Source organism: Alligator sinensis, unplaced genomic scaffold (genome assembly GCF_000455745.1).
Source record: "Alligator sinensis unplaced genomic scaffold, ASM45574v1 scaffold693_1, whole genome shotgun sequence".
Classification (NCBI taxonomy): domain Eukaryota; kingdom Metazoa; phylum Chordata; order Crocodylia; family Alligatoridae; genus Alligator; species Alligator sinensis.
In genome coordinates this window covers 2,290,747-2,315,497 of record NW_005841987.1, presented here as the reverse complement: position 1 = coordinate 2,315,497, position 24,751 = coordinate 2,290,747, and the positions used below count along the sequence as shown (strand labels likewise).

Genomic DNA, 24,751 nt, shown 5'->3' with positions numbered 1-24,751 from the left:
GATCTGGATCTGGATCTCAGTGCCCTAGCAAGGAAAATTCTGGGGAAGGAGGGAGAATCAGCTGAGTGTGTGCTCCACACCCCTCAAGTTTCCCCTAGAGCCAGGTCTCCTTCCCCAGAAGGCACTTCAGAGGAGGCTGAGGTAGAGGTTGTAGAGTCAAGTGGCTCAGCTGAGTCCTCTCCCCCTGTTGCTATGCCCCTCTGCCTGCTGAGAAGGGGGAAATTGCAGCATCCACACATGCACCCCCACTCCAGAAGCAAGCAGGTAATGTGGCCTGGGATCGTTTTAAGCTGGCAAATGATCCCAAATACGCTGTCTGCCTGCACTGCCAAACCAAAACCAGCCAGAGCAAGGGAACAAAACACATGAGCACCACAGGGATGCTGATGCATCTCTGCAGACACCACCCCCTTGCCCTTGCCCCTCCTCAGCCTGGCACTAGCAGGAGCATGCCCAAAATGAAGCCCCGCTCTATCTCCAAAGCTCCCATCCCTCCAAAGCAGAGGCAGGTCTCCCTGGAACAGTGGAGGAAAGGCAGACAGAAAAGGGGGTGCATTGCAAGGGTGAGCAAGATCACCAAGAGCATTGGGGAGATGCTTACTGTGAATGGCCATCCCTTCTCCTTAGTCAAGCGGCCAAGGTTCAGGCGGCTCATGGTGCTCGTGGCCCCATCCTACCAAGTGCCCACATGCACCACATTCAGCAGGCCTGTTGTACTGTTGTGTCCTCCCTGTATGAGGCATGCAGGAGGTACATGAAGGAGAAGCTGCACAAGGCAGGTCCACAGGTGGCCTTACAATTCACCATGTCTCAGATCTCAGTGGTCCTCACGTCTTTCCTTGAGACCACCGAGACCCTCAACACTACCAATGCCCTCCTTAGCCAGGTGATTCCTGTAGTGAGGGAACTTCAGAGCCAAATGGAGAGCTTCCAGGGGATCAGCGTTCCTGGATGGGGCAAGCTGCTGTCACCAGACATGCAGGCAGTGGTGAGGCTGCTGAAGGAGGGCTTCAGGAAATGGCTTGATCCCTTGCGGTCCAGTATGGTCCATATGCTGGCCACCATGTGTAACCCAAGGATGAAGGGTAGCATATGCAGCAGCCAAAGCCTGAATCAGTGGATGGAGGTGCTGGTGAAGAGAGTCAGGGAAGCAGAACAGCAGTGGGTGGATGTGGAAGAGGGGGATCCACTGTCCCATGCTAGCACACAATCCACCAGCCAGTCTCCTCCTCTACCACAGGGCACTGCTAATCTGGGCCGAGGGCATAGCTTCCATGGTGGGGTCCAGAGGCATCAGACCCCACAATCAGACAGGTTGCACTCAGGCCTTGTTGGCTGCCTATCTCGCTAAGGATATGGAGCCACTGCTGTGCGACCCCTTGGCCTACTGGGCAAGCCACAGCCAGATGTGGCCAGATCTGGCCACGGTTGCCCGGGAACACCTGTCCTGTCCACCAACCAGGGTTCTGAGTTAGAGGCGGATGCTGGGTATGTAGTGACATCCTACCACACCTGCTTGGATCCTGGTTTGGTGGAGGAGCTGGTGTTCCTCAAGGTGAACCTCCTGCTGCTGGGGTTCCCCAAGCTCCAGGTGAAGATGGAGTGAATGCCACCCTCCTCACTCCATCTGCTCCTACTTCCCTTTTTAATTTTGTAAAAGCCATTTAGTGCCCCACTCTCAAAGCTGGAGGGGTCACTCACTGCAACACCAGCCAGCAGGGAAAAAGCATGTCCCTGCTGAGCTTCCATGCGAAGACAAACTTGGAGGTATGAACTGGGTCTATGGGGAAGGAGGAGGCCCCAGGTCCTGGGCATGACCACTAAAACTGCACTCTGCCAGGGTTGGGGAGGCCTGGTGGTACTGCTGGTGGTGCGGCAGCCCCAGGAAATGGCAGGACCAAGGATCCTGAAAGGTGGATCCTAAAGGTGGGTAGGAGGCACCATAACCTCCAGCTATCACACGCATGCACGCAGTCCTGGCTGGGGAATGCCCAGGCCTATCATGGCTTTGTCAGGCCTGAGGCTTGCTGGTTGCAGTAGAGTTGTGAGGCTCTAGGTGAGCTCAGCTTAGCTGCCTGGGATGCCAGTTTTCAGATTGAAAAATGCTTTGTTAGGCTGAGGAAGCACCTGCAGTTAGTGTGTCTGTGTGTTGTTCCTGGATGGAAGTAATAGTAAAGAAGCCAAAGGCTGGCATGCAATGCAGGCAAGAAAGCCAGTCAGTGAAAATGGAAATGGAGGTGTCAGGGGGTGAGGGACAGGCTGGGGTCATGGGGGAGGGGATGTTGCACCACCGGTAAAAGTGGAGAGGTACCTGGGGAGTCAGATGTCTGACAGGTTGTAGCGTGTCAGAATTCCAATGTTTATATTGAGTCCATGAGTTTCTGTACCTAGGAGGCTGATGAAGTGAAACTTGGCAGACACTGTGACCTCTGAAGGGGCTACCATCTCTGCAAGTTTTTTCCAAATCAGTCAAGAAATGACAAAGTTATAGGCAGTTTCATGCTTCCCCATTATAGCCTATGGGTAAAATGTCAAAACAGCGTCGAAACAGTGAAACAGTTTTGACAAAATGAAATGGAACAGTGGTTTTGAAATGAAATGAAACTCAAAATGAAACACTGTTCCGTCGAAATGAAAGTCGAAATAGAATGGTGCTATTTCTCAGAGCCCTGTTGGTTTTGTCTGTTCCCTACAATGAAATATATTTGGAATTTATATCTATTTTGGGTGACGGGCACATGCAACTAGAGTAACATTTTATGTTTTTCAGGTCAACACCATAACCATGCAAAGATCTACAACTTCTGACACTTCCTCTGAAAAACTGAATCCTTCCCATCAAAGTGCAGGAGCTGTTCAAATGAGGATCAAAAATGCCAACAGCCACCATGACAGGCTTAGCCAAAGCAAATCCATGATCCTTTCTGAGAATGTAAAAGTCACTGAACCTGTAAGTAAAATTCCACTGGCATTTCCTGACTATTTATTTAGGATAATAAGATTATAGGAAAGTAGGGCTAGAAGGGACCTCTATAGGTCATCTAGCCCCCTGCTCAAGCGAAGATTGTCTCTGATGAAACCATCCCAGCCAAATCTCTCTCCAACCTGTCCTTGAAAATTTCCAAGCAGAAAGATTCTACATCTTTTCTAGGCAGCCTGTTTCAGTGCTTGACCACCCTCATAGGATAGGGACTTTCAAAAAGCCCGAGCCTGAATTGATTCAATCTTTGCAGGTTAGTCTAACCTGCATAGATTAAACTGATTTGCAAGTGAATAGACATTCACTTTTGAATCAGGAAATTCAGGCACATGCCTGCAGTGGCTCAGGCTAGAAGTCAGGGGGTGCTAGAATGAGCCCTTCCTTCCTTTCCATAGTGCTGAGCTGAAGGTGGCATGGCCAGGTTCAGGCAGGATGCTATGATTAGGGAGGGGTTTAAATCCCCATCCTGCCTGCACAATCTGCAGCAGGGGTGTGCCTGAAGGGGGAGCAGAAAGCAGCCTTTACCAGACTTTTCCTGGCTCACTGTTCAAGGGGCAGGAAGTGTTGCCTGGCCCTTGGCTAGCACTCTGAGGCAAAGCGGGGGCAGGGGCAGGGGCTTCATACTTTCAGCAGCAAAGTGACGGTACTCACAGGTGCCATGCATTGCATTTCTCACACCTTTCCCTGTCCATTCTTGAACACTGACAGATTGTGGCCTTTGAAGCAAGCAAGCTAGCAGGGATCTTATCAGAACACAAAGCTTATCAGACCATCAAGAAAACCAAGCCTATCTCGTCAGTTCAAACTCTTATTAAACAGCTTTTTCCAAGGCATTTGTAAGGAAAAACGGAGGGATAGTGCCAGACACACATGCAAACACCTCTCAACATGACCTAGCATGGGGCTGGTGTGGCCAGATGCCAGCTGGGGTCTGTGCCACTGGCATCCCTGCTGTGGGAGAAAAGAGATTCCTGCTTGAGCAGCAAGTAAGGGGAGGGTGGGGCAAGGCAGAGCCAGGCAGATACTGCTGTGCCTGCGGTCTCTACTTCCTTCTCAGCCAGCTGAAGCTCTGGCTAGGGAGGAAAGAGGTGGGGCCAGTCTGGCTCTCTGAAGCAGATGGCGCAGCCCAGCCCAGCCCAGCCCAGCTCAAGGCTGAAAAGCATTCTGGGAAGATGTGGGGCTCTGATTTAACTTAAACCAGGAAGGGGTCTGGGACAAAAGTTTCATAAACCAGTTTGACCCAAATCAGTTAAGTCTGGTACTACATTCAACTGGGTTTATTTTAAACCAGTTTTGGCCATTTTGAAACTGGCTTATGTGCACTGAACTTACGTTCTGTTACAGGTTTAAACCAGTTTCTGATGACTTAAACTGGTTTATGTGCAACTTCTGTCCCTAGCCATTGTCAGAAATCCCTTCTAATCTCCAACCTTAATTTCTTCTGCTGCAGATTGAGGCCATTGATTCTAGTATTGCCCACGATGGCCATGGAGAGAAGCCCATCTCTATCTGCTCTGTAATCACTCTTCATGTATTTGAAGAGTGTAATCAAATTCCCCCACAGTCTTCTCTTCTCCAGACTAAATAACCCTAGCTCTTTCAGCCTTTCCTTATAAATTTTGCCTCCCTGGCCCCTAATAATTTTTGTTGCTCTGCACTGGACTCTTTCCAATCTGTCCACATTCTTCTGGAAGTGTGGACACAAAACAGGACACAAAACAGGACACAAAACAGGATCCAAAACCAGGTGAATAGTATACTTGTACTTGTTGAATCTTATCTGGTTGATTGTGGACCATTTTTCCAGTCTGCCCAGGTCATTCTAGATCCAAGCCCTGTACTTCAGAGCATCTGAAGCTCCACCCATGTGGTGTCATCCACAGGTTTGCCAAGAATGCACTCAGTCCCATCATCCAAATCATTAATGAGGATGTTGAGCAATGCCAGCCATAGGACAGATCGCTGCAGAACCCCACTTGGTACCTCCTCCCAGCTAGACATTGAATGTTGAACTTTTTGTAAAACCATATACTTACCTTGAGTCTTAGTAGTGATTCTGCTAGAAATCTTGGCAAATAGGTTTTATTATGCCTACATACAATAGTAATAAATACCACTTTAAATAAAGTATGAATAGTTAATACAATAAAAACTGCATAATCTAAGGACATATCATGGATTTGGTGCTTTTAACGTCTGCTCAGGAGCTCAAATCTCAGGCCTCAACATAATAAAATGAGGTTGTGGCAATGTGTAGTGTTTACATTACCAAATACATTATATCATTTCTAAAAGCCAGAGGCTAAAACCAGGCAAAAGAAGAGGAACAGAAATTAAGTCTTAAATAAGGGAAAACTTTGCTAATGACACACACAAAATAGGCTAGTTGAAAGAATGACTGGTTTGCAAAGATCAGATACTGAAGTTATTTCAGTATTTTTACAGTGACAGAGTTGAGTTATTTTTTTAACCATTAAAAAAGATTTAAAATAAAATAGTTAGTGGTGAACTCTATTGCCAATTTTGTCCCTGCCCCTATACTCATCCTGAGCTACTAAACGAACTGATTGGTATGAGTCTCCCCTGGTTAATTTTCTTCCATAATGGTGGCAACTTGCAGCTGAGGCCATATGATGTTACAAAATTATTTATGCAATGTTAGCCACTTTTTTGGACTCCAGATCCTTTTTATTGTCATAGAATGCAAATGAGTGAATGAACTACATTAGCTGGGGACAGATCCCCAAGTCTCAGTCACTCTTCACAACCATGTGAGCTATTAATTGTTCTGTTAATATAATGGATTCCTATGAAATATTCAGCTCTCTAAGCGAGGTATTAAATGGAATAAGCCTGTTACAGCAATTATATTTTTCCTATATTTTTCCCTCCAAGTTCAAAGTGAAAAATAACCCAAAACATTTCATTGGAATGGCTTATAAGAAATACATTGTTTTAATCATTCTTCTGTTCAGTTGACTTAGATTAATTTAGCTCATGGAAACAACTTGTTATATTTCTAGTGAAAAATCTCTTCAGATCTCGGTAACTGATGAGATATTCATTTCCGTATGTTTACTTTCCATTATAAAAGTATCAGTTGCCTCAAACACATTGTACATATTGCTTTGTTTTTATCCTAAGTGACATGGTCTTCAGTTATGAACTTGAAACAATGTTTACAGTAATTTATTGGAAATACTATAATGCATTATCAGTTAGAACTGTACCTTTGAAAAAGTTTAAAAGTTAAGTATATTTAATGATGCCTAACATATTTTATTGGCTGTGTTTAACAAAAGGCACTAGGCTGCAGTTGTTTTTGACAAGCATGAAAACATCACAGCATGAGACTGCAAAAGGAATTATGTAGAGAAATTACAAGTGATCCATCTCTCAATGAATTATCCACCTCAATAGCCTGCAGAACTCAGCTACCAATTAACACCTACTTTATTACATGTTGGGATGTACTTAATAACTTTCATGTGTTTATGCACTATTACCTTGACTGATGCCTCTTGTACAATTAGGCATAATTGGCATATCAATATGCAAAAGTTAAAAGGATTAACCCTCTTAAAACTAATGAGCATTTCTGTATCCAGCTGCTAAATGAGACAAAATTAGCATTTTTCACTTTTGGGCAGGATTTTATCATGCAGTTTCTCATTGTTGATATTACCTTGTTACATAACTTTAGTTTTGGGGATAGTATGCTGGACTGTTACGGAACAAGGGTTCTAAAAAGTTAAATTAGACATAAATATTCACTGCTACATTGCCATAAGCATAGCAGGTACAATATATGTTCATTGATAGGCAACTGAAAAGTTGCTTTGTGTGTTGCATTTGTTAGTAGCTAATTATAAAGAGTGGTATATTACTGAGTATATGTCATTTTACCAAGCAAACTTGGCTGTAATATAATAGATTGAAAGCTTGCCATGCTACTAATTTCCTTTCTGTTTCAATTCTTTTCATCTCTTTTTTGCAACGCAGAATTTTCTGACTAGATATTGACAGACTGAAAAGTATTTTGGCATATTTACTCAAATAAGCCTCTTAAAGTTATTTGCTAAACTCAAACTAAAAGCACAATTCTTAAAAAAGAATTCCAAACATTTTGAATTATATGCTCAAAATGCAATATGATTCAAATGCAAAAGAAATCACAGAAAAATCTGTATCACTTGCATGTTGACATATCAGATCCTCCATGCCTGATTTGTAAAGGATTTGGGGGAGGTAATGGAAGAAAGTTTATACAACCTTGTGTTTATCAAGCACTTTGAAAGAATGAAGAGTTCATTCCAATTTTTGAGTAATGTATTCTTGTTCTGTAAATCATGAAATCCTCTTTCAGTGCTCTTAAGTAAATAACCTCAATTTTGCATCTAGAGAAACACAGAGCACCGCTTAAAGATACATATACCAATATGCCAAGTGAATCTAATTATATTGTGTTGCAAGGCAAAAAAGGAGCTATGCAGTTTTCTATCAACATAGAATGTGGCTCCCTGTTATGACACTTAGTGTATTTATGCCATTCATTGATTGTATTAATTATCTATTCACATAGACTATTTTTTATCTTCAAATTTTACACTGGTTTTTAAACATTGAAATAATTGCAAGAAAGACTATGTTACTGTATTGCTAAGCTAGCAGAAATGCATTAGGATTATCTACTAATCTATACTCTATTAATAACATCTTTTTTTGCTATTGATCATGGGTCATATCTTCCTGGCCTAAACCATGGAATACGCAGGAGTGTCTCATGGGTTAAGGCAATCAAGATGGACACATGTTGGCACAACAATCAGTAGGAAAAATAAAATGAACCCCCTGATCTTTCATGGAAAAATCAAATACATTTATAAAAGATATTTTGTGATTTATAGACAATGGGATATGTAATTTTGTGTAAGTGATTTGTGGTGTTGTAAAGCACTGTGTTACACTTGTATGCACACCTGGGGCTATACTTTTGAAGGTAGATAGATCATATTCTATAACGTGACAATGGAAGATCTGCAGCATACATTAACAGGGCCATATGCACTGTGCATTTTATGGTAGTGAAGATGCTAATGTGCAATACAGAAACAGGCTGATGCAAAACTTAATGTAGATTCTCATGGTTTCAGTTTGTGTTATGGAGATGCTAGAGTATTCTGCAAAGGTTGGAATTGATATTAATGTATAGCTTAAAGATCATAAATCATGAAGCGGGATGCAGACTATAGTAAGCAAAGGCTTTTTCTGTGTTTAATGTTAGCACGTGAACCAGCAATGTACATGAATATTCACTGTTTCCATCTTTTAAACCCTAGGGAAGTGCATTTTGTTTCATTCGAAACAAATTCAAACAATGAAATGTCTTTTTTATTGGTATTTATATTAAGAATTAGGGTCTATTTAGACATTTCAAAATGTTAATGTATTAGAGTTCTCTTTGATTAGATTAAACAGACTGGTTAGTTTATTTATCTCCCTAATACATTATCAGAGAAACAGGAAGCAATTTCCTTTTGTTCCTTACTCCTGTGATCATAGCATACTTGCCAAAGTTATGGCTAGCCAAAAAGACAGAAATAAAATTGATAAAAATACAAGCCTTCTGTTTAACAGAGTTTTTTAGCCATATTATGAGATTGCTGGTTTTTACATGTTTACTTCAAATCAAGCTTATAGTCAAGTTTGAGGCTTTGTTTGTATAGATTGTCCTGAAGTTGATCCTGATATTTAATTAAAATGACACTAAATCACATTGAATTGATAAGACTTGGCATCTCAAACAAAGGTAATTGCCCGTATTGGTTTTCTACAAAAATAGAGCTGCTTGGAAAATGTGCAGCCAACACAGACTGTCAACTCCATTTATAGATCAATATGTGAAAACCATTGATCAGGCAGGCATGTGTAACTGTAACACTTTGCATTTATTTGTTGTTTTTATACTACATTAAAGCTTACAGGATTATCGGCTTCCAAAATATTTTGACTTCCTCATAAATATGTTATCTGTTTAATGTTAATTACAAGACAGATTACAGCCCTTTTTCAGAATGTTTTCAGTTTCATTATTTTTCTGTCATTGCTGTAGGTTGTTTTAGCTGAAAAAGGATTATTTCCTTCTCTGAAAGATCATTAGAGCTCCTTCATAAACTTGTATATTTACTATAAGTTTTTGAAGATTCCTTTTTTTTTATAGTTTACCTATCTTTCCTGGAGAAAAATATGGGCATTGACAATGAATGGATTTTCTAAATTCAGAATTGAAGACATTTAGCCATTTCAAAGTTCTAATGTATTAAAGTTCATATCACAAATAATATTTTATTTCATTCAACTAAGCTTGACCATTCTTTCCTCCCTCCAGTTCTTAGTCTCTTATGCAGAAATACAAAAACAGAAGCCATCATTATAAAGGAATAGTTTTGACCACCATATATAAGTTGTACCACAGTTGTGGTACATTCAAAAAAGAGTCTGACAGCAGTGATAGAAATATTAATGCCTCTTAGGTGACAAACTGATGGTTGTTGGTAAAGCCCAACATTTGTTGGCAAATGCTTTATTCCACCAAAAATTTAAGTGTTAAGGATAAAAGATGATGATTTGGGATAAAGCAATGACTTGCATGAAAGTCCTATTTTTCTCTCATGAACATTGTTCATAGAATTGTAAAAGTAAAAAATGGGTAAAAGACCTGTTAAATAACTCAGTCTTTCCATTTTATTTTCCTTCACTGTTGAGAAGAATTTTTATATGCCTCATCTCTGTATGGCACACTATGTAGTTCAAATCTATTTTATATTGCTAGTTTAAAATGGCATTTTAGATTTATTCTCTTCTGAACTTTAAAAAAAGTTCACAAATTGAGTTCAGTCATTCATTCTTTAGACTCCAGCCCTTTAAATAGTTGAAAACATATTTAACTTTAAACATATGATTAATGCCATTGAAATCACTGAAAGTATTTATGGGAGGGCTGCCAACCTTGGGACAAAACTCCATTGAAACAAACTGTATTGCTTTGTGTTGGCCTGGGCCTGCAAGGTGCAAAAATGGCGCACCTCATAAACCATTTTTGGTTACCAGATAGAATTGGAAAATTAGCGCCAAGATAAAAGGTAAATTGGACTATGTAAACTCTACTGTCATTTTTATGACTATTGATTTCTTATCCAGCTATTTTTTGATTTTATTGACAAGTGTTTTCACTTTTGGAAATGATGATTCAAGAAGGAAGCTTTGTTTCCAGAAAATAGTTCCAAAATTCCTTTTGCTAGCACTTTGTTGCAGTGCAAATATTTGTTGCATATGTGCAGTATGCACACCGGAACAGAACTGATGTTAGCTAAATATGCAGAAGTTAATGTTATTGTTTAACTCTCCATCTATCTGTATTCAGGGCATTTTCACTAACATTTCAGCAGCATAACTTGATAGACAACATCATAATGAGATCTGAAATAAAAAAAAAAAAAAATCAGTACATATGTGGTCTTAAAAGCCAAGCTGACTTCATTTCAGTTTTATTGAGGGTGTGGTGGATATAACCAGTTTGGCTTCCTTTTTAAACCAAACTGAGGTTCAGAAAAGATATTATGTGAGTTGGAATTGCTCATTTTGACTTTTACTCAGTATGATGCATGGGTAGGAAAAAAGTTCAAAAACCTCCTTTTTTTTTCAATCTTACATTATCTCATGCTGTGAAAATCTTTACTCTATTTACCAAGCACAAATTAGTCTTGCCAAAGGTTCTGAAAGTTTACTACTTGAGCTTAGATCCTAATACTTCAAAGAGAGATGCAACTCTACAAATTAGTGTGTGCGCTCTGCCATGGCTATTTTAACTTGAACTTAACTACATTCGTTTATAATTTACCACTGATTGAACGCTGCCATGAATGTACATGGGATACATTTTTTAAAGTTAGTCCTCTGATTACTAATTTGAATCAAAAACTCTAACCTTGTTAGCATCTGGACTTATTTCCATAATAACAACCCCTTCAGAACCTACAAAGTAATGAATAATTGACAACAAATGAAATGTTTTGATAGTTGTCGGCACAAAGCATGTTTAATGTTTTGTGTTGCTTCCTAGCTAATTATGTAGATGACACATTTGTCAGACCTTGACTGCCATTAGAAACGTGTTTCCAGAGGGGAGAAAAACAGGCTATTCATAGAGTAATTAACTAGAATGCTCAATGACCTGTGAGAGATTCAAATGGCTGCCAGTTCAGACATTGTTTTGTTACAGAAGCAGAGGGGTAATTAAAATTCCAAATTACAGTGCTATGATGAAGCATTTGTTTGTTGACAGTATACTCTTACTCTAGTTTGTTAATTCTTTTTTAAATTGCTTCTAATCCATTTTATAGCTTTAGGAGTTCCGTCTTTGAATTTACTGACAACTAATATTATGGTAAATTGTTCTTCAGTGGAGTACTGCAGGCTTGGCAGTTTCATGGGAGCACAAGGTGGGTGGGATAGAATAGCTGTTCTTTCCGTAAACTGACATACTATGTGCTGTCATCGAAACGCGACTAACGCGGCACATCTTGTGAAATGATATGTTCATAATTCTGTGTTAAGGAAGATGTCTAGTTACAGGAGGAAATGATTCAGATAAACTAATAATAATCTAACAAATTGACTAAGGTGTCCTAAGCCATTACAGAAAAACCTAAATATGTTTTGGATGACGGTGATAATTATTTAGGTAAACATTTTGGGAACCTGAGATCTAGTCAAAAGCTGGGGTTTATAAAGCAGTAGCCTGCATGAAGAAACCTAATGCAGAGCATGAAGAATGTTGTATTTCATAAGAGCAGATTATATCTTTTGCGAACAAGCTTCCTAGGCAGTAATGGACTTGACAGGATAAGACGTCTTTTCAGTAAATAAGGGGATTGTTTGCAAGTTGGAAGTGTTAAAGTTCGCTAAACAATGAATTAAATGCAAGCCCAAGTGAAATATTTATTTACTTTGCCAAAAGTGAGAATATGGTTTTGTTAAAAAGATCTGACAGAAGTAACATGGTGTTTGATACAGGGGAGCTGACAGCGGCATGGAGTGAGCGCTGATTATCCTGAAGACACTGTCAGCTAGGATTGATTTCCACTTTCTCCGTTTATGTAACGGTTCCTGTAATACAACTGACCCCGAATCACGTTACCTTGTCATTTCTCTGCATGGATCAAGAAGAGATGAGCTGAAAATAGCTAGGCACTGACCTTGAACTTGCCAGAAAAGTGAGAAGTGACAGTGGATTTTTTTGTGTGTAGTTCATGTACAAAGATGAAGCCAAACTGTTATACAGTTGAGTTCACTGCAGCAGCACAAGGGGGCAGAGCAGTACTAGAGATAACAGGTGAAACAGAGCCTTTAGTTTTATTTGATGCTACAGAAACAAGTCTTTTCCAAATAGCTCTCGTGTTCTTAAACTGGAGGGAGACAGTAGATAGAAGCATCACTGTTTAATCAAAATCTTTGTTTCTATTATTTGTAATTTGAAAATATAATTAGCAATCATTAGGATTACTTAGCTCCTTTTTTAAGGATTAATTTGAATATTGTTGCAGAATTTCACAATGAGCTCTGTAAAAATATTTCTCTCTCCATTTTTCCAAAATCAAGTGAGTGAGTAATTTTTATTTATATAGCAATAGATCCACCTAAGACTTTGGGGAAATTTATCAAATATGATTTTTTTTCCTAAAAAAATTAACCCAAAACTTCCTGAGCTAGGAAGCAGTTTAGATGAAAAATATTCATTTCAAATGTATAGATTGGTAAAAGGAAAATAAGGTAAACATATAAAGGAAAATATGCAGTTGAGTGTGCAGGAACCCAGGTATGGTTTGTAATATATGTATTGAAATCAACTACACCATAGGGGAAAAAAATGGAGAAGTTATGAATATTTTCTGCATCTACCAAGCTGAGTATATATAAAAAAATCTTCTCTTTTGTTTTGCACATTCCTCTTTTTCCTTTTTTTTTTACTTGTATAATTCTTATCAGTGTATTTGCTCTGGTTCCTGAACCCTAACCTATGGAGGTTCAGACTGTGATGCCATTACACAGTTCTCCACAGTGGAACCCATTCAGGAGTTGACACTTATGGAAGATGTGTCTCTTGTTGGTTCTCTTCCTTTGGTCAGTAGAGCTTCAGGCAGCAAAAATGCACACCATATAACATTTCTGGCTTCAGTTCTACTCTTCACTTGGTGAGCAGGCTGTTGGCAACATCAAGGAATACATGGCGACTGAAAAGGTGGGGACCCTCAGTCATCATCTAAATCTAAGTCTCGCTCTACACACGTGACTTGAGACTCGCCACTACTGAGGACTCACATGGTTCCTTTCAGACTTATACTTGGCTCTTCTCTGTATCAATTTAGGTGGTGGAGCTATAGTTTCCTTGCTCTTAAAACATAAGCATTCCCTAACGGGATTATTAGACAAGAGTTCCTAAGGTACAACCTGGTTCGAAGGTGCTGGTTGCAGAAATCTTCCCCAGAGTTTTACTGCTTTCATTGTGCCAGGCTTTTAATAGGGGGCCCTGTTCCCTGATGCACTAGATTCTGTTTATTGCTGCCATCTGTTTAATTACCCTCTCAAGTTTCTTTGAGAAAGGGATGCTTAAAAGTATCTTACCTTACCTTTGAATCTTTCGTTTCTTTAAGAATCTTGGGAAAATTAACAGCCAGCATGGCAGGATTCGGGGGGGGGGGGCGGGAAGCGGGGGGGGGTGGGGGGGGGGGGGGGGGGGGGTCGGGTAGCAGGGAGGGGCTGGTGTGTCTGGGGAGGGGTTGGCAAGATTCGAGGGTGCTGATGGGTCTGTGGAGTGGGGTTAGTACATGTATGGGGTGGTGGTAAAAATAACCTGTCAGGTCTGGGGTGAGCAGTTGGGCTTTCCCAGCCCCAGGGCTGTATCTTGAACATGTACAGGTGTTCACAATATTGGGTTAACCCTTTCTTAGATTGAGTTAAGCTATTTTTGATCTAAATTAGCACACCTATTGAGATGCACTAATTTAGACTAGGCATACCATTTCAGGGGGCGGGGGGATTTAAGCTCTCTGCACTCCTGTGTGATTGAACATTTAGACTGACCTAAACTTGGTTAGGTTGATCTAAATGTAATGCTTGTGCCTTATAGTCCATCTAAAATGTAGTTACAGATTGAGGTAACTATTTGTTGAAGAAGTTCTATGATTAGATCCATAAAACCTGTTGGTGATAAATCCACAAATCTTATTAAACTTTCCTGTTTTCAGTTACAGAATTGAAGGTCACACTGAGTTTGTTAAAAAATTGTATAAGTATTGCAAGACCAAGTTTAGGTAAAAAAGACTGACTTCAAGCTTTCCATTGAAATTATGCAAGATTTGTGGGCTTGATTTTAGACCAGGTAAAAAGTAACATCTCCCACAGAATTTCACTTATATTTATTGATGTGTTTAAACCTAAAACCCAGTCTAAAGCTCAGAAAGGGTATGCAAACACACATAGTTCAAAACCTTTTTGCATAAACCTCTGGACAACAAAGCCATTGAGCTGTCACAATTAAGACATTGAATAGTCTGAGAGAGACAACGTAAAATGTATAAATAAATAGAAAACCTTTAATTGTATTATTTTCTGTAGCTTAACATCTAATTCAAATGGAAATGGTCCCCTTGTTTTTGTGTCAGCTTCACTACTTAATAGGCCATTCTACATTTCCTATATTTTTTGCAAGAAGCAAATAAAAAATTTCCTTGAATCCATTCTGAAATATCTCCTTTATATTTTCATGTATTTTTTTATTACCTCTGTACACTGACTCCCAGCTACCATGTGTGAAGCTATGTTAGAAGATATGTGCACTCTGTTCTGAAACTAAAATGCCACTAAGAAATATAAAACTAAAACTCTTGGTCCCATTAAAACAGTTGGACGTAATACAAAAATGTGCCCTGGCTTTAGGCAGAACATTCATATTTTATCAGTAGTATTTCATTTGGGTTCCATGGAAAAGTCTTTCATTCTTCCCATCTGGTGTGGCGTAGTAGATAAGGCACTGAACTAAAACTGAAGAGACCTGGATTCTCTTCCTCTCTTGGCCATTAGCCCAATGGGCAAGTTTGAACATGTCTTTTCACCTCTCTGGACCACAAATCTATATCAGTAAAATGAAAATTTTGATGATGCTTACATCTTGTATGTAGATATTTGATATCTATACATTAAGAGCTCAGTATAAGAGTTAGGTGTATTGTGACACTTTGACCTTGGTGAACAAGAATAAATTCTGTTTCCATCACATTAACTCCATTAATCTAGATGGAATTACTCCACATTTATTCTGGGATTTAAGAGGAAGCACAATTCTGCCCTAGGGCTTTAAGTCATCTTCATTTGCTGTTCTGAAGTTCAACTACTTAAAAGTGTTTTACCTCTCAAGTGAATTTCTTGATTTTACCTTCTCAATGATCATATTCCCCCCCTTAAATTTTGTACAAATGGATTTTTTAGCTCTATCAAGATTTTTAGTGCATAGTTAGAAAACATATCTGAATAATAATATTTTCTGGAATTTTCCTATGCAGTATTTGTAGATGAGCCCTGAAACAAGGAGCACTACTAATAGGAAATGTTTGTTCTTCACATTACTTATTTTATTTTAGTTACGTCATAGCATCTAACACACTTCTTTTCAAAATGTCAGTAGATTTGAAATATGTAGGTACTGAAACTGAGATTATATCAAAATTCCCACAGCTAGTTTTGGGCACCTGACCTGCATAGTTTCCCACAGGGGAAAAGTAAGCTCTATTTCTTTAAATTTCCAATGAGAAGGGACATGTGTCTCCTTGCATTGAGTTACATTATATCACATCATGTGACACCAAGTGACCCAATGCAATATGACAGGAGAGGTAAAGAAACAGTGGTTATTTTGTTTTGGTTTTTTGGTATAAGTGTCACAAAATAATTGAAATTCAGAAATTATGAAATATAATGTTTTGGCTTGCTCTAATTACATGCAAAATTGCACAATATAAAGGCATGGTTTTAGGTGATGTTATTTAATATACTGATAAAGGACAGAGCCTTTGTTGTACAGACAAATAATCAACGAGAACTGTCTACTGTCTTTAACTGGACAGAATTCCCTTGGAAGCCAATAGCTGTTCAGGATCATACCCTATAATATTAATATGGTTAATAATATCTTGTCTTCTGTATGATCGTTGCTCACTAGAATTCCACACACATTAAAAACTGAAATACATTTTTTGTCAGGTATAGTCTCACAGTCATCAGTACACTGCACACCCTGGTTCATTGTGAATCCACGTCACTGGAGAGAATGGAATTCAGATCTTCCTGTTCCAAAAGCCCAGGGCCCTAGAACTTGAGTTAAAGGAGGATCTATTTTAATAGTACAAGAGTAAAGGACAGTACTATATCTATAAACCAGTTACTTCAAGACAGTTTTGGGTATTGGGTATAGTAAATTTTTGTGACAATTATAGAGGTTTTTTTGATAAATGATTATATTACTAACTAACTTTGTAGTCCATGGGTGCTTAACCTACAGCCCATAGGTCAAATGCAGTTTACAGAGCCTTGGAATCCAGAACGCCCAAAGGCTAGGAAATCTGGTGGTGGGAGAGCACTGGCAATTAATACTGCTACCCTCCCAGCTGCCAAAATCCCAAACCCTGCACAGTGGGTTGGAACTGGGCCATTCCCCTCCCCCTGCAAAGGTGGATTGGGACTGGGCCATGCCCCCTTCCCTCTGTGCAACTGGATTAGGGCCAGGTCAGGCCCTGCAACCCCGCCCCCCCCCCAACACACACAGTTTGGAGTAGCCCATGCCCTCATCCCTGGATCTGGGTCATGCCCCTTTCTCTCTGCCTCGCCAAATTGGGGCTGTGTCATGTCCTCCCCTGATATGGCTGGTTCAAGGCCAGGTCACTCCCCATCCCTCCATGTGGCTGAGTCATGCCCCCTCTCCAGTGGAGCTGGATTGGGACTAGGTCATGCACCCTCTCCCCTCGTTCCCCCCTGGAGCCAGACTAAGCCCTCTTCCTCTGCATGGCTGGATCAGGGCCGGGCTGCTCCCCACCCCACTCTGCATGGCCCTCTGAGTCACTGCTGTGCCTGCACCAGTGTCACATTGGGTCCGCCAGCTGGATTCAACCCACAGAGGGAGCAAGCACTGGATGAATAGGTTGTACACCAGTGGAGCAGCCTAAAAGGTTGAGATTAGGAACGAATGTACTGGTTCCAAATACATAAGAACCCTAGTTTCCTCTCTGAATCCACTTCCTTTTCTGGAAGCAAATTTGAAAGGTTCCAAAATGTTCCATACACATTTCCACCTCCAGTCCCCTCCCAAAACACTACAAGAAAGGTTGCTCTCATGGATTTTTCATCTGTGGCCAGAAATGAAAGTGCTGCAGCTGTGATGAGAGAATCTGTTCTTGTGACATTTTCAGCCCCAAGGCATATATAGTACCTAGATACACATCCAAACTTTTGACTACATATCTGAATTTCAAACCTGAATTTCGAACCATCTGAGGTTCAGATCAGCCATTCTGTTTTCCTTAAAAGCTCATTCTTCTTGGTTGTGAATTCTGAAGTCAGACTTCTACTTTACAACCTCATTACACTGAAAAAAAATGTTTAAAAATTAAAGTGCCAGGTGGTTGTTCTTTTCAGTAGCTGGCTACTTCAACTTTGAGCTTTCCATTTTTTATCAGCAAAAGATAAACTGAAAGTTCACAGTGTTCCCAGTTTAGATCTTTTTCTAAATTAACATGTAAATCTGGAGTGGCCACCTGTAAGCACTAAAACCTGAAGACATTTGGACACATGTTAAACAAATTTGTTAAAAGATCAAATTGGCACTTGGTCGCACTAGTTTTGAAGAACCATTTTGCACTAAAGATGCAAAAAAAAAAAAAAAAAAAAAGGAAGAAAGAAAGAAAGAAAGAAAATTAGAGATTTAACCTCTTCATTCCTAATTCATTTTTTTAATCCATGGGAGAGAAGTGGCAACTGGGGTAGGTAAGCTGGTGAAGGGGAAGGAGAATGAATAGTGTGGCAATGGCATGAATGTGTCTGGATTGCAGAGAGGGTGAGACAGTGGGTAGACAAGCAGAGAATCAGGAGCTGAGGGATTTAGTAGGCAGATGAACCCGAACAAAGAGTGTGGGGAGAGGCCAGTGAGATGCAGAGGGGAGATGCAGCTGTGTGTGGTACAGTGGAGTGGCTGCCTGCCAGCTGGTGGAGAGGTTGAAAAGGCACAATGCAAGCATGTGGAGGAGCTGCAGATTTGGCTTAGGAGAACTGGTGTTTTTACAGAAAGGACTGTATCGAGCTGGGAATGCTCCAGTCCTTAGGGATCTTGTACTAGAGGAGTAAATTAGAACATCCCTCATCTATTCTAGCTCACGCTAGATCCAGCCAATGAGAAATCTCATAGATACTATTCGCTCTTAGACAGCCTCCATTTCCCAAGCACTGTGATGTTCCATCATAAAGGAGAGTTTACTCATACATATATGTTGATTTATACCATATTTACAGCTTGACTGCTCATCCTAGGCTCTGGGATTCTTGATGACCTAAGTGAAATAAATGTACCAGCCTATGGGTATGTGCAAGTGAAAAACACACACGTGTGGTAGAAGTTCATTTAAAAACTGTAATCAATTTTTAGGAATGTTTCATTTTTATTTTTCTGGGTATCTCTCTTTCATGTTTTTTATGGTGGATGAGTCTGGATACATTAAAATCTACCTTAAAGTACTTTCCATTTATCTCACAGTTTTCTTACCTAGAAATTCCCAGTGCAACCCCTGCTAGTGTTTGATAGGATTTGTACCTGGTAGATTCTAAATTACATTAATGCATAAAGCTAGCAAAGCCAGGCTCCCTATTGTTACAGTTATTAAAGCTGTAACTGAAATGGTATCTTTCATATTGATCTTCAGCTAGCAGCTCTTATCCAGAAGCTTTGTTTCACATTAAAGACACTAATGATTGTCTCCACAAAATGAGCAGCTTAATAGTCAGAAAAAGTTAAATGAAAAAAAAAAAAACTTTGATAGCTACCTTTGATAGCTCTTCATTCCAACATCTCTCATACCCACAAAGTGCAAGCCAAGCATTAATAGACCTTTTAATAAAATGACTTAAAAGGAATCAATGGGATTTCTCACAAAAGCTAATTTCTAGCAAGATATAGTATTTAAATGTTTGTATTCCTTTCTCAAAGAGTCTGTGTCCTCCTGTCACAGACAGACTTTTTTCCTGTAAGTTTTCAAGATACCATTTTTGTTTGTTTTTAAAGGCTTTCTTTGATTTATTACATCACTGGGAATTAAAATACAATTAAACAGCATACTAATCTAGCTGCCTTATACATTGACCCGATTCCTTTGGCACACTTCAGATTGTATTTCATCAAGAGTAGGAAAGCCAAGGCAACAACGTCCTGGCCGTGTCTACATGAGTTGCTGACTGTGCAGTAGCTTCTTAGTACTGCACAGTAGCGTCACCTAGCACGAAGTGTGATGCAACGCTCAGGGCCAAATAAACCCTTTAGTGGGTCCTAGGCAAACAAACTTCTGGGCCCCTACTTAATACTGTATATTTATATTACTTTTTCACTCGATGATTATAATATGTTAAATAAGCACAACTGGACCCCTTTTTCACTTAGGGCCCTAGGCATGTGCCTAGTTTGCCTATACGTTATTCTGGACCTGGCGACACTACTGCCTAGTAGTAACAGGCCACTGAGCAGTCAGAAGCTGTTCAGCAACACTACTGTGCAGCAACTCTGGTCACTGCACAGTCATTTAGTACTTGTACACAGGTAATAAATGACTGCACAGTAACAACTGCTCAGCCAGCATCTCGTGTAGATGTGGCCACTGTGTCTGTGGACTCAGACCCAACTAACAGTCCTAACAGTAAGGAGGGAGGAATAGGCCAGTTTGAAACAATAAATTCAGCTCCTCTTCAAGGTTGTCTCTGCCACTGGGTCTCTTGTGAAGCCCTAAGTGATTTTAAGATGTCTCCTTATTGGAATGCTTGAGGGAGCATGACTACCCACCCTCTTAACATGTGGATGTACCCTAAGATTTTCACTTTATAGATACAAAGGTTGATCTCTGCAAGGCCTGTCTCCTTTTGGGCATTGATAATGAAGGCATTGATAATGGCTGAGGATCATAGGAGAAAATTATATTTTTTGCACTTCATTGTGATTGAGTATGGGAGAGTTTAGCATTCTTGCTGTTTTTCTTTTTTGTTTTCTTTTTGCTTTGGGATCTCATTTTGGACATAACAGTTTTCAATATTTGGCAAAGGAACCACAATGCAATAGAAGTAATTTTCATGTGTTCATCTCTAATATAAGTATAAATTGTTAAATGAAGCTGAACTTTTTGCCATCTTAATATAGATGATTTGACATATGTCTTTTTTTTTTATAAATAGAATGCAAGAGCAAACGGCAAAGAAATTCTATGAATGGCCAGTATATAAATTATGTATCTTTACACATGAGTTATAATGACTTCTTTATAAAAACAGCATGGTGGAAAGATATTATGATATTTCAGAATAGACTGAGCTTTTAATACAAAAGTATGATATTGATTAATACTTATTCTGCTTCTACGATAGCAGAGTATATCTCCCGTGCTTCAGAAATGAGGGGTTCTTTTTTTTCTGAGAAGTTTATGGTATACTAATGGTACAAAAGTATCTATCCCATTGATAAGCTCAGGGGAGGGATCCACAAGGAAATTGAAATGAGAGGCATTCATAATGACAGGGAACCTGAATAGTATAGAAGCATAGGGTCCCAGGCAGCTTTCCCCATCCAGTTTTTGGGTGTCACACTCCCCTGTTTCTCCTGCAGTTTGCACAAGATAAATGGGAAGAACTTGGATAAAGCTATACACAGAGACACGTTCTGGCCACTCATTATTTATTATAATTTTAGTTCCAGGTTTCAAAAACAATTAGGGAAACTGCTTAATATGAAAATGACTCTAATTACTTGTTAATTGAGGTTATCTGCTTCACATTATTCAAAACGTAAATTGTGTTGACACTTGTACCCAGAAATGATTACTTAATAAACAAAGTGAAGATGCATCATAAATAAAAATGCTACTCTTTGGTGGTAGCTATATTCATCCAGTATCATTTCCTCACAACAGAGACATCAAGGAGCTTATCTTTATTAAACTCAAGAGTTATCTCCAGTGAATGTTACATTTCAAACAATGAAAAGATAAGAGAGTTGAAGTAGGGAAATATGGATTGACCAATCCTCAGGTGGCAAAAAAAAGTCAATATTTAAGTTTACCAAATTTGTTTGTAGTAAGTTCAGGGGAGTTTTTCAGTGCAGCCTCATTGCACAAGAATGATGAAATGAAATTGTACCTCAAAAAAGAATGCATAATAATTGAATCAGGAAATTAAAAGTATCAGCTCATCTTTAGTTAATCTTTAGATCACAGATATGCACATTTATCATATAAGTCTTAGTTCTTGCCATTTATAGTCAGCATCCAATTCTTGGGAAGTATAAAAGGAAGATTATCATAACTGTTTTAGGGGCAATATTTATATGGAGAACGTACCATGCCAATCATGCCTGACAATCTGACACAAAGTAATTACATGCTATTACACTATTTCAAATAAACTGTACCTATATTTATCGTGCATCATTGTCTTCCAGGACCCCTGCCTCCTGGAATACCATATTCATGCTCCACTGTTTGCAAAAAGCTGATTTCACCATTAGATTGTGTCACTGGACCAGTTTGCAATCTAACCCCTTGATCTTGTACAGTTGAAGTCAGTGCCTTCGGCATTGACTTCAATGAGTGTAAGTTTGGACTTAACCTCAGATGATTCTCCAAATATAGGCCACAAGCATCTTATAAACTTAAAACCTATTCTTAAAATGCCTGTTTTCCAAAACAGTTCTCTAACATAGAGATAAAAAATATGACATCGGTAGAAACTTTGTCATTGACTTCAGTGGAGCCCAGATTCCAAACTTGTTCAGGGACTTGGGACATGTCTGCAACCTGACAGGAGTATATTCTGACTGAAATGACCTTAAGCACTCCCAGCCCCCTGTTACTGCTCCTGAGCTACATACTCAGAAAAATTGCCAGGTAATCTCAGCAGCAGCTCTCAAACAAACTGGAGACCGGGGTCTATAGAGCAAAGACTCCTCAGAATATCTTCCATGGCATATTACTGAGTTTGAAGCACATAGTGAGTCGGTGGGTGGGATATGTTCGAAATAGGACATGCTGGAGCATAATTAATGTTGCAGGGTTATTTCCTTATCTTCTAGCATTGCTTCTCTTTTAACACTAACATAATGAAGCAATTTGCTGGGCGGGTTTTGGCCTACTTCCTTTTCTAAAGCCTTTTCTGAGCTGATTAGTATTATTGTCTGCTTAGTCTGACCTACAGATATTGAAGTTTTGTTCTTGAGTTTTTCTCTATTGACCAAATTTCCAAAAGAATTCTGCAGAAAAGCAGTTTCTATCAAAAATAGTACATGCGTGCTTAATCAAGTTGTCTCAGTGTGGATTGTCTGGCATACGTTCAGAAGACCTATGACATCTAAGCAGAACTGTAACACTTGCTTCAGATTCTTTAGCTCTCATCATCTCCTAGCCAGCTCTTCCTCATTTAAACATATGGAAAGGACAAAGATATATATTGTACACTGGTTTTTCATGTATTCAATCCCATAACGGTATTGTTCTCAGAATTAATGACCACACCATTAACAATAGAAGAGCTACTCTCATTCTTTTCTAGGTCATATTTTACCAGTGAACAACAGAAAGTGGCAAAATTCATGAGTGGAAGTTTCAGAGTAGTATTTGTGATCAGTATAGTATGTCTGGTTTATTTCCTCCAATTTCACTCTGTTTGACATTGAGATTGAACTTTGTTCCTGACTTGTAGCCTGTGGCATTAGAATGGGGAGATGAGACATCACTGAGCTGTAGAGCACACATAAAAAGAGAAGATGTATAAAAACTGAAATGACATGGCAGCTGAAGCAGCTTGTTGCTCAGCTTGGTTGCATGTTTGAGTGGAAAAAGTGAGGTAAATTGTGATATGTAAGAGAATAACACTCGACAGGGTGTATGGTTGTAAGGTATATGGATGCTCAATCATGTTGTGAGGCAGAAGGCTAAAGGACAAGTGCCTTCAGTGTCCTCACAGTTCGTATATATCCCTGTGACCTACAAAACGTATGGTGTTAGACTCAGGAAAATATCACTTACAAAACACATATAGCCATTTCCAAAGTGGAACTAGAATGATGTTTTGAGCTTCTTTCATTTAATTTTTAATATAAATTAGTATTTATAGTATAGTATTTATATAAATATATACATTTATATTTATATAAATACTAATATAAATTAGTATTTATAGTATAGTATTTTCAGAAGAGTACACATACAATTGTGCACTATTTGCATACATGCATGCCATAGTTACATGTGTTCTTATGGTAGTTGGAGTCACAAATAACCAGTTACATGAGCAACTGCTTTTGTTTAGGAACCACCTCAGATTGCTTCCAGTTTGGCATGTCATTCTGCATTCATTTTTCTGAACATGAGCTCCAGCCCCTCTAGAGTTTGTTTATGGAAGAGGGAGGTCTGTTGGAGGATTAGAGTGTTCTTTTAAGTCAGTCCCAGTTACTGTGTCTTAGATGTCTAAGATGAGCTGAAATGGTGCTTTGAATATCTCGCAGGAAAGTTTTTTTGTTGTTTTTGAAAAAAAGTCTAGTTACTGATCTGCTGCAATTTCAGTCATTTGATCTGCCCAGAAAATAGTTTTCAAAGTGCTTTCTATAGCAACTTACTGAAGGCATTAGGAGATATGTGGCCTTATATCTTTCATTGTTTTCAAATGGCATAGGTATTTAAGGAGAAAAAGTAAAGTGGTATTTGCTTTATTTTTAAAATAGGGATGGCACAGTGAACCAGATTCTGTATATAGTTCTGTCCATCTGGACAAACTGGATATATAATGTTACTTTTTTACTTGGAAGTACTTTGCACACCAGTAAATTATTTATGGGACACGTTGCACGGCACTGGAACATCCAGCTCTTTAATGTTTCCCTCCATAACTGGTCTGTTTACTTTAGAAAGGAAACAGGCACATTGTAGTAGTAGATGGAGGGTAGTTCTGAACCCGAAGACATAACGTGCTGTTTGTAAATCTTGTTCACTCTATTTTGGCTGTATAGGTAAGCACAAGCATATAGACAGGGACAAACACACAAACTAGGACAAGATATATGTATACACTGATAAACTGATTGGCTTTGGAAGAATAAGTATGTTGTGTACTTACACAGCTAAAAAGTGGTTGAAAGCTTTAAGTATCAAATAACATTTTTATTATAATAGCAACCCCATATACTGTACTGATAAGGAGAATATAATAGTTTGTGAAATGCTTGACCAACATGGTTTTATATGTATGCTGTGGTTTGCCCGATGCAAAATTAACTTGTAGAATCTTGGGCTCTTTCTCTTACCCAGAAGAATTATACTGTATTTACTCCCATATCACACATACCTTTCCTCCCCCAGAATAGCCTTCCAAAATTGGGGTGTATGACTTATGCAAGGAAATTGATTTTCTGCCCAGAATAACAGC

At 39.2% G+C, this 24,751-nt stretch overlaps 1 protein-coding gene across 3 annotated transcripts in view; it reads left to right on the top strand.

Moving 5' to 3' along the window:
- ARHGAP15 (Rho GTPase activating protein 15) overlaps window positions 1-24,751 on the top strand; it is a 509,509-nt gene that overhangs the window by 36,965 nt on the left and 447,793 nt on the right. For all 3 annotated transcript variants that reach the window (XM_006021329.3, XM_006021328.3, XM_025201252.1), the window contains one exon: window positions 2,771-2,950. In XM_006021329.3, coding sequence (XP_006021391.1) covers window positions 2,786-2,950 — 165 coding nt within the window. In that variant the 5' untranslated portion in view covers window positions 2,771-2,785. The remainder of the gene's footprint in view (window positions 1-2,770; window positions 2,951-24,751) is intronic.